Source organism: Chrysoperla carnea, chromosome 2, assembly GCF_905475395.1.
Source record: "Chrysoperla carnea chromosome 2, inChrCarn1.1, whole genome shotgun sequence".
Lineage (NCBI taxonomy): Eukaryota > Metazoa > Arthropoda > Insecta > Neuroptera > Chrysopidae > Chrysoperla > Chrysoperla carnea.
In genome coordinates this window covers 96,063,865-96,083,643 of record NC_058338.1, presented here as the reverse complement: position 1 = coordinate 96,083,643, position 19,779 = coordinate 96,063,865, and the positions used below count along the sequence as shown (strand labels likewise).

At 30.2% G+C, this 19,779-nt stretch overlaps 1 protein-coding gene and 1 long non-coding RNA gene across 6 annotated transcripts in view; one reads left to right on the top strand and one right to left on the bottom strand.

The window, feature by feature from the left end:
• The window catches only part of LOC123291767 (endophilin-A), a 37,780-nt gene extending 21,783 nt beyond the window's left edge, over positions 1-15,997 (top strand). Inside the window, exons 6-12 of one of the 5 annotated variants that reach the window (XM_044872181.1) lie at positions 699-765; positions 5,307-5,407; positions 5,756-5,859; positions 7,484-7,575; positions 13,829-13,927; positions 14,250-14,365; positions 15,688-15,997. In XM_044872181.1, coding sequence (XP_044728116.1) covers positions 699-765; positions 5,307-5,407; positions 5,756-5,859; positions 7,484-7,575; positions 13,829-13,927; positions 14,250-14,365; positions 15,688-15,807 — 699 coding nt within the window. In that variant the 3' untranslated portion in view covers positions 15,808-15,997. Of the gene's footprint in view, positions 1-698; positions 766-908; positions 924-5,306; positions 5,408-5,755; positions 5,860-7,483; positions 7,876-13,828; positions 13,928-14,249; positions 14,366-15,687 lie in introns of all 5 variants that reach the window. The other 4 variants (XM_044872179.1, XM_044872180.1, XM_044872182.1 and 1 more) reach the window with 4 other exon arrangements.
• Positions 405-14,059, bottom strand: LOC123291798. Its single transcript, XR_006534978.1, has 3 exons — positions 14,046-14,059; positions 13,563-13,567; positions 405-457 (listed from the first exon to the last, which is right to left on the bottom strand). It is a non-coding gene; the product is annotated as an uncharacterized LOC123291798 (long non-coding RNA).
• Positions 15,998-19,779: the final 3,782 nt, after the last annotated feature.

Here is a 19,779-nt window from a genome sequence, read left to right as displayed (position 1 = left end):
GAAGGAATGTTGCAGGCGTAAATTATGCGATTGCATTGACGCATTTGTTCAGAATGACAAGAAGAATATTTTCCTAAATTCAAGCGACATTTTATCGAAAGCCATTTTCTATACAGAGTGGTCCGTGGTCTATTACTTTATATTTTGTTTCTAAATCACAATAAACTTTTTAATCTCAAGTAGATTTTAGTTTTGGTCTGGGAGCGGACTGCAAAATCACTTGACCCATCGGTAACCGACTCAAACTTTGTAATAAAGCGGCAATTATACTCGTAAAAACAATGGGCTATGGCAACACTACCAGACTGGGGGAGGAAGGAGGAAATTTGTAGTGCCATATTGAAATACCAACTTTATCCATAAGGTAGCCGGATAATTTTCACGTAAAGTTATATATTTCTGCTTTTTCAAGAAATAATAGGTTACCAGGTCAACTTTGTGGATAAAGTATGCCAACCTTTCCAACTTTACGTGAAAATTGTCCGGTTACTTTATGGGTAAAGTTGGTATCCCAATATGCCAATACAAATTTTCTCCCTCCTCTCTCGGTCTGGTAGGATTGCCACAGCCCATTGTTTTTACGGGTTTGATTGCCGCTTTATTACAAAGTTTGATCCGCTTATTGATGGTTCAAGTGATTTTGCAGTCCGCTCCCGGACCATAAATGATCAACGCTAAACCTAAATTTTTGTTTACAGCATCATAGGAAGAAATTACAAAGCCGTAGATTAGACTTCGATTGTAAGCGACGAAGACAAGCCAAAGGTAATTTTCATTTTTCTTTTAATTATATAAAATTTTTTTAAATACATGTGTGTTTTTTTTTTACCTCTTTTTTTTTTCTTTTCAAAAAACAATCGTGCCCAAATTTTTTTGGGACTGTTTATTTTATGTAATTCATTTTCTAGCTTACGGTCATCCAGGTTTTTGTTCTTTTTTTTGATAAATCAGCTTAAATTTTCAGGCTAAAATTACTAACATTTTTAATAATATACAGAGTGTATTGTTTAAATTACTCAGACTCCTCGAAGCGGTATTTTTCGAGATATTTTTTTAGAGATTTATAAACATTAAATTATTTTTAATTTTTGTTAAAAGTAATTGTATTTAATTTTTATCTTTGATGAACAATGTACTGTCTAGATCAGTTTCCGTTTTATGAGAAACGAAATTTTGATAAGACACATAGATAACTTTTATTTTTAAACAATATCCCATGAGCAGTAGCAGTCAGTTATTTAAATTATACAGAGTGTTCCATTTTAATATGACGAATTCATCTGTTCAAGGATATATGTTGGAAAAAATTCATTAGCCCGTTAGCACTCGCGTTAACCTTTCGGTAATCTTTAGTTGGGTTATGAGAGATTTGCTTACGCGCTCTGCACATGCATCAAATATTTCGCGAGTTAAAAATTCTTTAAGTTTGTATGTCATAACCTCTACATAATTTTATATAAATTTATTTTTTAATGCACTAGCTAATTAACAAGTGAAATTTATCTAAGAACACACTCCTTTAAATTGCCTTTTTCCTTATATCCTTTTCCAAACTGAACCAATTTTGAAGATCATCGCCAATTTTTTAGTTTTTTCTTGTACGGAATCCTAAATTTGCACTTGAAACATAGCTAAGAATACTCTCTATTAAATTGTCTGTCAAACGAAACAAAAAAAAATCAAAATCGGTTCACTCGTTTAAGCGCTACGATACCACAGACAGACAGACAGACACACACAGCGGTCAAACTTATAACACCCCATTTTTTAATTCAGTGGATTGAAAATAGTTTGATTAGGTGATTAATGAATGATGTTTGTGAGTGGAAATATTAGAGCATGAAAATAATCTAAATAATTAAAGTTAAATAATTTCATCAAATTTCTCAAATCGCAAGTTTTTTTAATTTTCCGAGTGCGATTTATATTAAACTAATGAAAGTGAGCGAAAAAATTCGAAAACTTCCGAAATTAATATTGTTTTGCTTACACCTTTACTCTCGTGATGAGAAGAATTCTGACAATTTCTGAAGAACTTGAAAAAATATATTTTTAAAAACTATAGATAGAAAAAAGTTATATGAAGATGGAAAAAGTTTCAATTACAAATACCATTTGAAAAATAAAAGTTATTTATGTTTTAAATCGGTCGTGAGCAAAGTGGTAACAATGCGAATGCTGACGGATTAATTAAAAGCTATTATTTAGGAATACAATTGTTATCGAAAATGAATATAATTATCATTTTTAGGACGAACTTTTAAAATCCATTTAATGTGTAATTTACCTGAAACATTCTGTATATTGATTTTTTTTTGTGTGTTTTTAAGTTTTGAATGCAATTTTTTTAAATAATTGCCTTGCGTGCATCTTGAGAACTGTTATTTTATCTGTCCCGATGGAAAAATTACTCTGAAAAAACTCTTTTCATAAGTATTTTTTTTCTTTGAAAAACTAAAAGAAAATATGAATAATTCTAATAAACCCAAAAAAACTAAATAAGTCCAATACTGTGCACTTTCGGGTATCGTGATTTGAATAATTCATCTCCAATGAAATTTTTAGTAAAAGGCGAAAAACGTTTATTCGCCACAAAAAGAACTCAAAGTAAATAATGAAAAATTCAAGTTCAAAAAAATTTATTGTTATCGTCAGTTTACAAAGTTAAATAATCGGGCAAAACAACCACCCTCCCCCCTTAAAATTTCCAGAATTGATTTAGACTTGGTCCAACTTCAAAGATATTAAAAAATATCAAGCTTTTTATTTAAAATTTTCTTGGTGCTCGTACATCCTTAATAACTCGTGCAAAATCCGAAAGCTCAGAGAATATTTGACTTACAGTTTTAAAGATTTTATTAGACTTATTCACACTGTCTTTTAGTTTTTCGGAAGAAAATAGACTTTTGGAAAGTCATATATAGAGTTTTCAAAACCTTTTCAGAGAAATATTTTCACCAGGGTGTCACTAACTAGATTTAGGTGTATTTTATTGAAAGAAATTAATTTTTTGAAATCTAATTAATATAATCTTTTATAATAAAAATACTCAATCTGTGAAATCTGAAGTTCCCTGAAATTGGGGAAACTTTTCTTGATACGAGATTTATTAATTCAGGCTTCACTGTATCGTATAATTTTGTTGTTGTTTTATATTGCATGTTATGTAATAAGTGAAAACTATGTTATAAATTCCTTGAATTGTACACGAGAATCCTTATTTTATCGATTGTAAAATTTGTATAATAGCTTTGCATGTTTAAACTGTTTAGTTTGTAGAGGGACATGGAGTACTACTAACAGCCCAACACGAGGGCAAGCTTTTCCTAAACAGGGTACGTGAAAAACAAATGAATCAAGATTTTAATGCCAGAAATAGATATTATTTCTTTTGAAAGGTCTTCAAACATATAAATCCAGGTCGTGAAGGTCTCAACCCCTAATTTACGAAATATCGCTTTAAAAAAAATAGTAATTAAGGTATTTCTAACGACATGCAACTAAAAGTAGTTTTCGACGAAAAAATTCAAAAAATCCTTTAGCTGCTATAAATTTTCCAAGTTGTCGATATTTGACAATTAAAGGATAGGAATCCATACTATTCAGAAATCATTTTTACTTCGTGTTTTTGCTACAGAAAGTAACTTTGCAAACAAAACTAGATATATGCGGTAAATAATCAAGTTAGGGATGCTTTGAGCTTAATTCGGATGTAAATAATCATTTAGTTTACGAAAAAGAAAAAAAGAATGATTCATTTTTGACGATTTTCATTCTAATCCAGAAGTGAATTGTACAAGAGGAAACGTTGTTCAATTTACTCTGTGAGCTGTGACCATGAGATGCTTGATCATTATATACACAGAAGAGCAATATATGATAGTATTTGTTGTAGCATTGACAGATTTAGTGCGTAATGCAACTGTTATTTAAAAAATTATATTTTTCTCTTCGAAGATATCGCGTTCTCTCTCTCATGTCGTTAGAAATACCTTAAAATCTTCGTATTTGAATTCCCTGTTTTCGGATCCTTATAATTATTCTTGTTTAAAGTTAATGTTTTGGTAGGATTTGATTAAAAGTTACAGGACCGGATACAGAAGTCATTTTTGCTTTTATTTTTTACCATTTATCCCCCCTAAAGAGAGGGGAGTAAATGGTAAATTTATTCCCCCTGTTACAAAAATTCTCAATTTCTAGACTTCTTCGTAAATATAACCCACTTAATAAGCCGGAAAGCCTGAAAAAATGGTGAAACAGCTCCTATTTTAAAAATTCTTATTTGTTCCTATTCCTCAGTCTTAAACATTTAAATTAAAAATTTCATTAAAAAAATTATCTCTCGGGGTTTTTTGAGATCGTTTTTTTGTCATTGTTACTATTTGGAATGCTTTGGAGATGGAAAAACTACCCTAATTTTCTCATTTTTCGTATTAATGAGGTGGTTAGTGATAGTAAATGTTCCTGACGGAGAATTTTTGAAATCGGTTCTGTTCCACCACTTCCAGATTTTACAGTATTTTCCGGCTTATTTGCTGTGTTAATAATAAAAAATCATAAAAATTTGAGCTCTCCGCGAAGCAATACCACCCTTCTCGCTCTTAAAAAAATCATAAAAATTTCTCAACGTTTTATACTAATTTGAACATGAAGAATGCATTTCCATCGGCTAAAATCAGATAAAAGTCGTAACTTATCATTTTAGGTCGAAAATTTATATAGCCTTAAAACGGCACAAAATCTATATCCGATTCTGTAGCCCAGTTGTAAGAATTTGTAATATAAACCCCGCATATCTCCGCACCCTGTAATGCTTTGTTTGATATATTTATAAAGAAGTTTTAGAGAAATTTCCATTTCTATTATTAGAGCAACTTCTGACAATTTCTAAGGGCGATTAAAAAGCTTTGGAATTTATTCTAAAATAATTATAATTAAGATTTGAATGTATAAAATTTGGCGATTTGATTCAAACTGAGATTAAATGAATTGATTCTCGTTTGGATCAAACCGTGAAGCAATATCCCAATAGTTCTAATTGTGATTTGATGTTTTTTTTTTAAATGTTTGGATGTAGTTTCCACAATTTTTTATTGGACTAAAAAACATTTTACTGATCAAGTCCAAGATAATGAACTAAAAAGTTTACGTAGAAAATACAAGTTTGTTTTCTCTTTGCATAATTTTTGGGTTTTGCTTGTATTTTATTAGAAAAGTTAAGTAAAAATATTTTATGTTGCATAAATTTATTAATTATTTGTATTAAATTGGCCCATTTGGCGCCAATATGCCTCTTTACTCCTCAGGTTCTCATATTTCAGATGATGAAATTAAAACTGCCGAAGATAAATTTGCTGAATCATTACATCTTGCTCAAATGGGAATGTTTAATTTGCTTGAAAATGAGGTTAGTATTTTTCTCGAAAATTTATATAATTTCGAATTTTTCCACAAATATATTTTATTTGTGAAAGAATTCTTTGTTGAAACAGAGTAGCCACAATAATCAATTTCATTCTTTTCTTACAAATTAAGTCAAAATTGAATTGAATTAAAATCTATTATGTCCCAAAATTTGCTGATACTTTTTTCAGTTTCCTGATTTCTATAACAATTCCACGTCAATCATATTCTCTGATAACTTCCTCTGAATTTTTCTGATTTGTGACAATCATATTCTCTGATAACTTCCTCTGAACTTCTATCAAATTTTTAGAAAAAGATTTATATTCATTTTCGTTTATTTATGATTTAGGTGGAACAAGTCGCCCAGTTAGCAACATTTGCGGATGCATTACTTGAATATCATCAACAAAGCACGGATATTTTGAAGCTACTGGTTGAAAACTTGAATGAAAGGTAACATTATTACAAAATGATTGAAATTAAATATTATTGATTTTTGGTTCTGGGAAATTAATAATTTACTGAGTCAATTTTTGTTGCAATTATCTTCCTTTTTTGAGCCGTAACCAAAAAGAAAAATTGTTTGTAGTAAGAAAATCGTACATCGGATTTTCGCCAATGGTACTCTCAAAGTCTTAAAATCCGCGATCAAATTTGGAGGTTCTGCAGTTACGCGTAAAACCTCACACATCAATTTTCTGCCTTCTAATTTGGAGAGTATTTTTTCTTTGAGATCTCCCTCAAATTAGTGAAATCTACTTCCGCTTTTATGATGATATTCTCCTTAGTAAAAAAACATTACATATCGAATTTCAGCTTATTTTGTAATGAACCATATGTAGAAGGAAATCGAAAGTCGTCTTTAACATTTAGGAGACCCTGGGCCGATAAGTAACACGGAATCCAAACTTAATTTGACAGCTAGATCAAAAATGCACTCTATTTACTCACTCTTTGTGCCAGAGTAGTCCAGACTTCGTCTTTGTATCTTTCCTGCCACGAAATACAAAATATTAGCATTTAGTTTTTCCCTGGATAAGTTTTTCAACTTAATTAGTGTGTTAATTAGATAATTATTGAATGCCATTGTTGCATTTCGTCTCATTTTACGAATTTTAATAGTTGGCAAACGAAATTTGTTTCAATGTTCAATTGAACCGAATTAAATTTATATAAAACCAAAAACCAATAAAAAACATAATTCTAATACTTCATAAGTTTGGGACTAGAAACTTCGAAAATCGTATTACAAGTCAATAATTTTGTCTTTGAATCGTGTAATTAATGGGGTAGAATGAAAAGACCGCTGCCAAGAATGCAGCTAATATATAATTTTCTTAAGGATAGGTCGATACTCCATTCATTGCTCACGGGTCCCTAGGCAAGTGTCTAGCGTGTCCAATAGAAAAGAAGGGCCTGGGGAAATCACATAATCCAAAATTATATTTCAGTAGCTATGGAACGAATTTAAAAAGCACACCAATTCGTTCATTTTTCGATACAATGCATTTTCGAAGAAAATATGACTTAAACAAGTGAAAACAAAATTTAAAAAACCTTCGACAAATACTGTTTTTTCCATTTAGCTCTCTCCATACTGAACCGATTTCCTTGAAATATAGCTAAGAACAATCTCCATTAAATTACCCCTCAAACATATAACCTTTTCTCTTTATTTAACTCCCGAACTAAACAAAAAAAGGGGTGTTATAAGTTTGACCGCTATATGTGTCTGTCTGTCTGTGACATCGTAGCGCCTAAACGGATGAACCGATTTTGATTTTTTTTGTTTTGTTTGAAAGGCAATTTAATGAAGAGTGGTCATAGTTATGTTTCAAGTACCAGTTTAGGGTTCTGTACTCAAAAGAAATTTTTGATGATGTTCAAAATCGGCTCAGTTAGGAAAAGGGTTTAAGGAAACAGGTAATTTAATAGAGAGTGTTCTTAGATATGTTTCAAATACGAGTTAAGGGTTCCGTACCTGAAAAATTTGTCGAGGTTATTTTAAATTTTGTAAATTTTACTTGTTGATTCAAATATTAAATACTAATTGAAATGTGTTTTTGTTTATTTCTAGACGAGATGAAATCGCAAGCCAACCACGAAAAGAATTTCAACCAAAAACATTATCGGATTTACATATTGATACGGTTGCTGATGGCGTGAACGGTGGGCATAGTAATTCTTCATCTAAATCTGGCAGTAGTACTCCAACCTTTGTATCATACCACAATAATAAATTAAATCCAAATAATCCTGTTCATAGTTCAATGCCAACAATATTTGCTGCCCCTACAAAACCAGCTCCCGTATCCAGAAATCAAAATAATCACAACAATCAATTTAATAATAATTTTAATAGAAATAATAATTTTAATAATCATAATGTCCATAACCATAATAATTCAACAAAAACAAATAAACCTGATCCATTTACGCCCTTCGATCCATGGGATAGTGTTTTTCAAGGTATTTTTTTATTTTTTATTTTTATTCATTATTTTACTTAATCTTTAGTTTAGTTTTTTTTTTTTTTTTGTTTTTTTTATTTTTTTTTACTTTATTACACTTTTTAGGTCTTGGGCCAGGGTACATTTTCGCAAATTATTTTATCAAGGACAAATTCGAAAGACTATTGTTATTGCTAGTACAACTAATAAGTCGGGGTGCATGGGAAAAGTGGGGAAACAGCACCGATTGGACAGAAACTTTTTGCTTATAGGACCCCAAAGAACACTCAGTCAACTTAACCTAGTCAGAAGTGGGCATCCCATGTCAGATTATGCGCATTCTGTCACGTATTCCAAAAATGGTGACATTTTTGACTCGAAATTCCACTTTTAGCAAAAAAACGGAAAACTAAGTATTTATCGCCCAAACTTTGTTCTAGTAGTTATTTTTGGTCACTGTTCACGAATCTGATGTCTGCACGTATTTTGCCCGTCTTTCGAAAATCGTGCCATTTTTGCAAAGAATTTCACTTTTTTGGCATAACAACTGAAAATAAAGTATTTATCGTCCAAACTGTGCTCTAGGAGGTATTTATGGTTGCTGATTACGAATCAGATGTCAGATTAGACGGATTCTATCACGTCTTCCGAAAATCGTGCCATTTTTGTCAAGAATTTCAATTTTGGCACAAAAACGGCAAACTAAATGTTTATCAAAACTGACACGATTTTCGGAAGACATAATAGAATCCGTGTAATCGGACATCGGATTCGTAAACAACGACCAAAAATACCTCCTAGAAAAAAGTTTGGACGACAAATACTTAGTATAATCGGTGCTGTTTCCCCACTTTCGACACTTTTCCCCGGCTTATCATTGTATTATATATGTCGCGTATTTAACAATTTTCTTCTCTTTAAAAATTCTGATAGCTGGATATTTGGCTTTTAGATGGATTGGAAAATTTTTATTTCCGACGTAAGTCTAAAATTAGTCAATATCTGTCGAGAACGATATTCAAATAAGGTGAAAAGTTTTCAACACCTTAAAAATTGTAAATTTTTGGGTCTAGGTCCCAGGATAATGTATTCATTTCTCTTATTATTTTAATATCACCCTCGACGGATATTAATCGAGTAACAAAAAATTTCCTAGATCGCTTAAACAGAAAACCTCGGTTAAAAGAATTTTTGTAGAGGGGAAAAATTGTTTGACGTGACTTTAACCACAGCATAAGATAAAATGAGTTAAAATGTACTTTAGTCTTAAGATCTATTTATTTTGTTCAAATGTCTCGAAAAAATTCAAACACTTAAAACACACTTTTTTTCTATAAATGCATCACATCTAATTTTGGAGGATCGATTCTAATTTTGTGGATAAACTTCTTCACTATACAACACTATAAAACTGTAAAAATTTTGCTTTCAATTTTGTTTTAATTTCTTAATGTACGTCGCACAAACCTTATGAAAATTTGGCCTATGGATATTTCGTAGAGTACAATTATAGACGTTCCAAAGATCTTTTATCACTTCAATGGGCCTTTGAGCAAAATTGTTGCGGTTATTACAGGACAACTGACTAGGCGGTAGGCAAAATGAACGCCTGGGCGTGACAGTATATCACGACTATTGCAGGAGCTGTCATAGTGAGGAGGAGGAAGAAACAAAGTCTCACCTTCTCTTTCACTGTCCAGGTCTTACCATGCAGAGATTGGCTCACTTAAGTCAGCCTTTCTTTGAAGTTGCTTCCGACTTGAAGTCCGATGACGTCAAAGCACTCTTGCTGTTCTTAAACAGCTCCGAATGGTTTATGAAGTAGTAGCCGAGGATGGTCCAACCCTTTTCTCGGTATCACAAAGGACCTTTTAATCTAAGTATATCCTACCCCAGGACAAATCTATTCTATGAGCCTCTTTGTCTCCAATAAGGCTCATGAGTACGAATGTTTTCCATTATCTAAACTTCCTCGAAATAAATATCGTCATGTAAGTAAGATGGAGGAAAAAATTTCAAAGCGGTAGATACAATCGTTAGTTTGTTTTTGATTTTTAGAGTGACATTAGTTGGTTTCAAAGTAAAGTTGGTTTTTTCAAAAGAAGCCTCCATCTATTTTAACACTTTCTTTTCTGCTGCATAACTGCATGAAACGTAGCGAATACTTTACATGCAAAAAATGAACCAGTCATTAGTTTTAATATCATATAGATATCATAAAAGCCAATACTTACGGTTCCGTGGAGCTCCAGGACTGGATCCATGTCCATGTGGAACTAGAACTTTAATTAGGATTTTTTTTGAGTTTTAAGTCTCGAATAAATACAGAGTTGGCCAGAATTTTCATGAAGATTGTGCGGGATACTTTTACAGCAATTATCTCTACATGTTTTAACTTTTAGTTGTGGAAACTGGTTAGGAATAATTGTCTAGCCAATTTTATGAAAATTAACAAACTAATTGTTCTGTTTCGAATATTACTTTGTGTAAAAGATACAAAAGAAGTTTAAAAGACCAAGCTGTAGATAATCACATCTAGGTCATTCGATTGTGCTCTCCTAAAACTCACTAGAGCAGAGTTGAGAAGGATGGTAGGACTCTTGACGGGACACTGTTGATTGAACTACTACCTTCACAACATGAGGATTTCTGATGAATCCACTTGCAGGGCCTGTATGGAGGACTATGAAACCTCCATACATGTCATTTGCACCTGGAGAAACCTGCAGGGCATTATTTTTAGAATGTTTGGGTCCCAAACATTGGATTTATTAATTCTGAGAGGAATTCCTTCTCGCCTTTGGGTGGCAGAAAAGAATTAGTTATTCAAATTTGTGAGCTTTCTCAAAGAAAAGGATAGAAAGTATGGTAAAACCCGTTATGACACCTCTGCGATTGTACTCTAATCATAACCGGCTTGGAGTTTCTTTTTTCGTTTAGTACTGGAATTGGTAAGAGTAGTTTGATTTACGCGTAGATGCAGTTCCCGGAACAGTACATCTGAATTTCTAAATTCTTTAGTAAGATAGTTTTATGTCATATCTGGTGAGCTTATTGGATGTAGAGTTACTAATGAATTGATGCAGTGTCATTCTGAGAAAATTTCCAACTAAGGCACAATAATTTCTGCACTATTTACATTTAGTAGATAATATTAGATCTTCTACATGCAGTGATATTCCTAAAAAGTACGTTAGAACAAAGTGATCAAAACAGATTTTCATAAAATATCTCTAGAAATCACTCCTTTTAAAATACACTCTACATATTCATATTAAAATTTCTTAATGTTTTACTAACTTTTGTTTTATTCTTATTGGGGAAATTGGAAATTGGGCGCATCAAAAATAATCCTTTCATATAATAAATCCTTTTCTATCCTTGAAATCCTTCTGCATACTATCTGTCATATATTATTATATAATGTATATGTTTTATAAATAATATATTTACTAACCACACACAAGCAAAATTCACACTCCATAAGAAACATTTTATTGACGTTAACATTTCATTTTAACTATTTCTCGAAAGTTCTAAATTTTTATTTTGTTAAAAAATAAATTAATAAACGGAGAGCTCGTAACAGTAAAACTGCACTTACACGGATATCGATATTAATTTCGCTTATGGATCAATACTATTTAACGATAGGTACAATATGAACTAGGAGTGCCAGGGTTTCTCCTGGCACAAATATTTTTTATATTTTTAATAATTACAAGTATTTTGCACTTTAATGGAAATTAATTTGTAAGAGACCATTTTATTATAAATTTTATCTATTTTCTGGAAAAATTGGTGTGACAGCTCTTATCGTGGCAGAAAGGTCTGTCACACCGATTTTAAAATATATAAAGCTAATAAAACGATTCGAGTTCTACTTTCGAAATATATCGGTGTGACAGCTCAAAACTTGACCAAAATATCTGTAACACCAGTAAAAAATAAAAAAAAGCCTGGCAAAAAATATTTCGGCCAGGATAAACCCTGGCACATCTAGTCCATATTGTACCTATCGTTAAATAGTATTGATTCATATGTGAAATTTCGAAATGTAAGTGCAGTTTTACTGTCACGGGCTCCAGGACTATAAATGTCGTTTTGATTTAAACTTAAATATGACCGATATAACTTATAAATATATTTGAGAAATAATTAAAATATTAGAATAGTCTGAGAATTCTCAAATACAAAATTTTGGGAATTGTCAAAATTAAGAAAACTTTTTCTTTGTCTATTTATCTTTCAAGGAATGAATTTTATATATTCTTTCATGGCCTTGTAAATGTTTCTAAATATGTCATTTTATCTGAGACTGTTTCATGCATTTTTTTCTATTCTAATTGGGAATGAGATATGTATATGAATCTATTACTATTTTAGGCTAAGCATTATAAATGTTTCTTATTCAAATAAGTTTCAAGTATTTCTTCCAAGTTTCAAATATTTATTTCTGATTTTGAATACATTTTCCTATTGTCTTATTCGAAGTGGCCACAAACCGACAATTATTGGGGAATATAGAAATCTTAGGCGTATCAAAAAGCTATCCAAAAATAAAAATAATTTTATCATTTTGGGTCTTACTCTTTCTTATAGTTCAGACCCTCAAGGAGGTCAATTTTTTTGAGGTACACACTTCGTAATTATGAAGGATGGGTTCGAAATGTTATCAAAAAGAAAAATCCAAAAAAGCTGTACAAAAATTAGCCCCCAAACGATCTTTTTTGGCGGGTTTTTTGAAAATTTTTGAAAAAAAGACTTTTTTTGGGAAAACTATCGATAATCGCTGATAACATTAAAAGGGAAAGTTGAAGATAATTAAAAAATACGTATTTTGAGCTGAAGACTCGATTTTGCATCTTTTCTCGGAAACGGTGGGGGTGGGAAATAATAATAATATGAAAAGGTAGTACTTTTTATGTACTCTTAATGATATATTTTTCGAATTTGTATTAATAATAGAAACGGACACCCGCTGACAATTGAGGGGGTTAGCGACCAAAATGAACCCACTCAGGTCGAAATATCACTTATCTACAAAATATCCAAAAATCAAATTTGTTTATTAACTAGCCTTAATAACTGTAATTTTTGAAAAATTAATTAAAATTACATTTTTAGTTAATAAATAATTTTTTAAAAACAGCAACTTAAAAAATTGATTTGTTGATATTTTGTAAATATTTAGTCATACTTCGACCTGAGGGGGTTCATTTTGGTCGCTAAGCCCCTCAATTATAAGTGAGAATCCATTAATTTTCTAAAATAAACCGGCCCGTTTCTATTATTAATACAAATTTGAAAAAATATCATAAACAGTACATAAAAAGTACTACCTTTTCATACTATTATTATCCCCCGACCAACGCCGTTTCCGCGAAAAAAATTTCTCAATTTCAAAACTTCAATTGCTTATAGCTAAAGAACGAATAAAAATTTCAGGGTCGACTCTTAGCTCAAAATAAGTATTTTTCAATTCTCTTCAACTTTCCCATTTAATGTTATAAGCAAAAATCAATAAGTTTTCCCAAAAACCACCTTTTTCAAAAAATTCGTTCAAAAATATTATTCTGGGTCTAATTTTTGTACAACTTTTTTGGATTTTTGTTTTTGATAACATTACAAACCCATCCCCCCATGGTCACGTGTGTACCTCAAAAAAGTTGGCCTCCAAATTGAGGGTCTAAACTATTTAATTACTTTTGCTTTCAAATAAATTGTCGGTAATCTGGATCCAATATCGTTTGAATTTTCATTAAAAGTAGTTCTGAACGTCGAAATAAGCGAGTAATGGCCCCAAATGAGGAATATGAAAACTGGTTAATCCATAACTTTTTCGATCAGAAATATATTTTCATACACCCTCTAAAAAAAGAGAAGGAGAAAAAAGTTAAGGCTTTGTTTCTTGCTTGTGAGTGTGTTTATAATTGTGCGTTATGGTTGTGTATTGTTAATGTATGGTGTAGGCTCATCTCAAGCCTCGTCTCCAGTTCACAACAAGCCGAATCAATTGGAATTATTCCCTGGCGGTGGTAGTGGCCAACAGGGTGCCCGCTCTACCAATGGTAATCTTTGTACTCAAAATCCAAAACAAAAATAATTGCTTACTTTTATTTATTTTTTTGCTTTTTCTATGCGTGTTTACAAATTTAACAAAGCTTTGTTTTTTATTTGCCATCTAACAAAAAAGTGTTCTCTCCCACATAAATTATCCACACGTCTCCTACAAATTTTCCGACGATTATTTCGGAAAATTTATTTTTCGTTTATTTATATCAAGATAATTTTGTTTATTTGTGTTGCATTTGCATGTTTTTTGGAAACTATAATTCCCTGGTCCTAATTACCTAAATTAGGGGAAAAATTACTAATGGTTGTTTTTTATAGCGTCGCCTTTACCATCTCCAATGAAATCACCAGCTCGAACGCCATTGAATCGATTACCATGTTGTACTGCATTATATGACTTTGAAGCAGAAAATCCTGGAGAATTGGGTTTTAAGGTAAGATCATTTTACAAAAAATCTAGAAGGGTTTCAATGGGTTTCATTTAAAATTGACATTTCAAAGTAAATCTGGTAGAAATATTTTCTGCCATTAGTCTAATTTAGTCTTGCAGTGTTCTGAAAAACAATTCTAGAAAAATGAGTAAGTCTAAAAAATCTGAAAAGATCTATGTAAAAATTACTACACAGTTTGAACACTGTTTTTTTCAAATTTTTAGACTCTTTTAGAAGATTTTTTCAGAATTATTCAGAGATTTCATGAAAATTTAGCTAAAGTAAGAATGAGACTTTTTCAAAATTAATCAGTAAAATTTAAAGCATTTCAGATTTTCAAAAAATTATTTTCTGTAGGTTTTATCATATTTAATACTTCTCGTAAGGAATATAAAAACTTGCCAGGAAATTATTTCGAATTTTTCAGACTTATTTATTCGCTCTGAAGAGACACCAGATAAGACATAGTTCATAAAATATATAACCATGAATTCGACATTCCTCATGAGCGAGGATAACAATATTCAATATAAACTAATATTGAGTACATTTAAGGACCATAATTTCGAAAATGTAATTACGGTAAACTTTTTTGCTAAGATATAAGAAAAGTTATTTTGCGATTCGCTTCCGGACTATTATGGATGTACATGATTTATCCTTTCAAACGACCTTCAAACCATTATGAGAACTAAACAAAGGAAATTAGCGAAAAATGCAGTTTTCTCTTTTTTGGATTTTTAAGATTTTCGAGTAAACGATACGGCCCAAAGATCTCGTTCTTTGATTATATTAAAGCTAATTATATTTGCTTTAACATCTTTTCCCATGATTTCACCAATAAAATTGTCCTCGATATCAGAGTCGAAAATAGACCAAGTATGAAAATTTCACTTTTTTCGAACAAATTGCCAATTTTTGGAGAAATGTATCTCAGTAAGTATTAAACCTACAGAGCTGGTTTTGATCTCAAATTGTAGCCATTTTCTTATATTTTAAAAACTTTTAGAAAATATTTTCTAAAAGAACGCATAGTTTTGGACTTATATTGAGAAAATTAAAAAAAGTGCAAAAATCTGGCCGCCATCTTGAATATCTCACTTCCAAATAGGGAGAAATGACCTTTTGCCTAAAAGTAATATGAATTGTAGAGATACAAGTTTTACATACAACTTTTCATACTTTTTCATGTTTCAGAATTTTTTAGACTTACTCATTCTTCTAGAATTATTTTTTTATCAGTAGAGGCCAGTTTGGCGTCACGAATAGAACTTTTTTAATACTGTTGATTTAACATTAAATATTGATTTTCTTTTTTTTTCTAGGAAAACGATACAATAACATTAATAAATAAAATCGATGAAAATTGGTATGAAGGTAGCTTAGATGGACGTACAGGATATTTTCCTGTATCATATGTGCAAGTTGTCGTACCACTTCCTTGAGTTACTGGTTAAAAGAACTCCATCAACCGATAAAATAAAATAATTACCAACAAAATTTTATTAAAAAAAAACAATGTATACATTCTACATTAATCTTTATTCATTTTAATTGCTGCCTCTCTTTCTCTTATCTCTGTCTCTTACATTACATTAGACTTAAATATACATAAAATATATTTATATTTTTATTCCCCTGAATATATTCACATTAATCAAAAATTTATGGAAAGCTCTAAAAACTATATAAGATTGCAAATACATTTTTATTAGTGTGAAAAAAGCGCCTCTGAAAAGCTCTGTTGTTATATTCCATAATATACATACGAATATCATATTTTTGGATAATTTTTCCTCCGTTTTTATATTTTTTGTTTGTTAAAGGGCTTTATTTAAAAATGTGGAAATCTCCAGTGGTGTAATTATTTCGGGTCACTTCGGGTTGATTTATTTTTCTTGTTTCTTTCGATTATCGCTTCGAATAGCAAAAGACGGTGATGTATATCGCCTGAAACTAACATCAAAATAATGATAATAATTTGAGATTTTCAAATAATCAATACATCAACCAAAAATTTGAACTTTATTTTATTTAAATTATTTTGTGGTATTTTCTGCATGATACTTTGATTTACATAAAGTCTTATACAGGGTGGCTTCTTTTTTATGTTGACATATGCTTGAAAGTCGATTAATAAATTTAATCGAGAAAAATGCTTCAAACGAAAAATGTTATTTTCGAAGGCACACATCTTATATCGGCATTGAAAACCTCACTACGATTAATAACTGACAAACATTAGATGAACGTTTTAAATTAGAAAGTTATAAGCACGCAAACATTTTTTTTTTTTTAAACCGAATAGATTAGACAGTTATTTATAGCAAAAATCTAGTTTTTGTGCGTTTGTTCATTCAATTTGAATAAAAATGGTCTTTATAGAAAAACAAACCACTTTTATTGGATTTATTAGAAATTTTTTTCGAAGAGTTCCTAGATTTTGCAGAAACAGTCATACGAAACAACAATTTTGGTACGAAAAAACAATTTTGGGTAAAAATTTTCAGTATGTTTTTGCCTAGACTGTATGGTTTGCGGAAAAATATTTTGAACAAAAAATGTTACTTTTTTAGTCAATAAAAACTTTCTAATTTAAAGTGTTCATCTATTGATTACCAGTTATGGAGTAGAGTGGGCTCTTCATTTAGCTTGAAAACCTAGTTCAATTTTAATGTAAAATGTACGCTCACACACCCAACATTTTTCACTTGAAGCATTTTTATCAATAAAAGTTATTTTTCGAGTTTCAAGCATATGTCAACTTAAAAAAGAAACTCTGCATAATTCTTATTGTGAATAATAATTACAAATAATATAAAATTGTATGTAAATCAAAGTACAATGTGGATAAGACTTAAATTATTAAATTTAAGTAAATTAAACAGTATTTTATTTCTAATTTATTTATTGTCGTAGTAAATATGATAATTTTTTAAGCCTATAACCAGTGGACGATCAAGACGCTTTCAACGATACCTTATTTGTCAAATTACGATAAGTAGTTTAGATGTTATGAGGAAACTGATACATATCTGTCAAATAATAACCCTTGGTGTAGTCGGGATAATAAACGATTTATCGAAACACAGACAGTGAAATTTCCTTGCAATTCAAAACTTTCGAATTCTTTCCTAACATCTATGGTAAATATTCGATCGTGTTTCGGAGACATCTCGAATCGATAGTTAAAATAAAAAACTAAGAAAATTTAAAATTATAAAATGACCCCACTCGTTTAAAATTTAACCACATTTTTAAATACCATCCTGTATATTTTGTGATATTAAATAAAAAAAATTTTTTTAAATAATTTTTAAATTAATAAATAAAAAAAATGTTTTTGCAAATTTAATTGTTTGAAAACCAATTAAGTATTAATTAATTTGAATGTATTTTTTAAAAAACATAAACAAAAAAAGAGTTGAGAAAACATATTTTGTATATAACGAAAAAAACAAACAAAGATATTATTTTTGTCCTTAATTATTAAAATATTTAATAATGAAATAATAATTATTTATATTAATTAATTATTCTGTTTGCCATTTTATCGAAAATAAGAACCAAAAATGTTTTTAGAATAATTATTTTTTTGATTTGTTCTATAGTCTAGGAATCCGGCATATAAAAAGTGCTTGGAAAAGGATACCTAAAGAAAAACCGCTCTTTCGACTTTTTTTTAATTAATGTGACAGATTCCCAGACTATGAATTAAATAAGTTTCTAGATCTACAACAGAATTTTACAAATCGTCATTTCTGATGCTTGTATATATTTATATTATGTGTGTTGTTACATATCAATGAAAATATTTTTTTTTTTTTTAAAAAAAGATATTTGTAAAGTTCTGGATAAAAAATTATCCCCAAATATTGTCACACAAAACAATCAAGGAAAAAATATAGGTGATTGGAATAGTTGAATGCAAAAATTCAATAAATTGGTTTTTATTGTTGGAGGTTTCGTAATATTTAATGAAACTTCTTCAGTAACTGTTAAGACAATCAATTGATTTGAAGGTTCAATGTTTACAAAGCCTTGAATAATTACAGAATTTTCTAGAAAATGATGCAACTTATCTGGGTAACACGACAAGAAATTGGTTTTATATTGAACGTTTCGCCATCGTCATAAGACAATTAATTTGAAAGTTCAATATTTATAAAGTCTTGGGAAATTAAAGAATGTTTTAGAAAATTACAAGATCTACCTGGGTAACATCGAGCATTACGTCTAGTTTTCATCAAAATAGCTTTAGCAACATTATTTAGCTTTAGCAACAGTATTTTGATGCGTGGGTTACGTATTTTTTGGTCTTCCGGTCGAATTTTTCGGACCCTGTAGCTATGGCTAGAGCAAACAGCAATTTTATTGATTTTGTTATTCAATTTTTCCAAATACCTAATTAGAAAATCATTAACAGACAATGCATTTACATTTTTTAAATTTATCTGGCAATTTCGATGAAATTAATAGTTTTAAACTTCACACAAATCCGTTTGTGTGTGGCGTCCATGTTGGGAAAAGTATTTGAAGAAAGAATAAGTCTTAGAAAGTCTAAAAAAAAGTCTTAGAAACTCTGAATTTTTCAACGTTTTTAGACTGTCCAATTTAGAGTTATCTAGTCTGAATTAGACAGACCAAAATCGTTGACACTTTAAGACTTTTCAGAGTTTCTAAGACTTATTCTCTTTTTCAAATATTTTTTCCACCAGGGGTGTTTAACCCACAATAAAAATGGCCTATATAACAAAAATCCTCTATTTTCTCCAATCCCCCTGTTTTTTTTTTATTTACAAACGTGTGACATCGTACCAACGTGGGATTTTGATTGCTGAAAAGATTTTTTCAATTTTTGTAAATATTAGTATTATTTTTTAATTAAAAATATTTAAGATTTATTTTTTATTAATTTTTTTTAAATGTATGTATATTCTGAGACTACTCATTAATGTTATAGCAAATGAAAAATTGAATATTTTCCCATAAAAAAAAAATTATTTTTAAAAGTTTCTAAAAATTTCTAAATTAATAAGAGATGCTATTTTTGTGTCAATATTCGAACAAATAGGGTATTTGCCACAATGGAAAAACGTTAGCTTCAAGCATGTGTTTGAAGCAAGAAACGTTCCAACATTTGTTTAAAAGTTTATGGAAAAGTCATGAAACAAGCGAAATTTACAAAATTTAAAAAACCCCCGATAAATTTTTCTGGTACGGAACCCCGAACTTGCACTTGAAACGTATTTAAGAACACTCTCTATTAAATTACCTTTTTTCTTATAGTCTTCACAAAACTGAATCGATTTTGAGTATCATCGTCTACTTGTTAGTTGTTCCGGGTACGGAACCCTAAACTCGCACTTGAAATATAGCTAAGAAACATAATAATAACCATAAGTTTCCCCACTAAA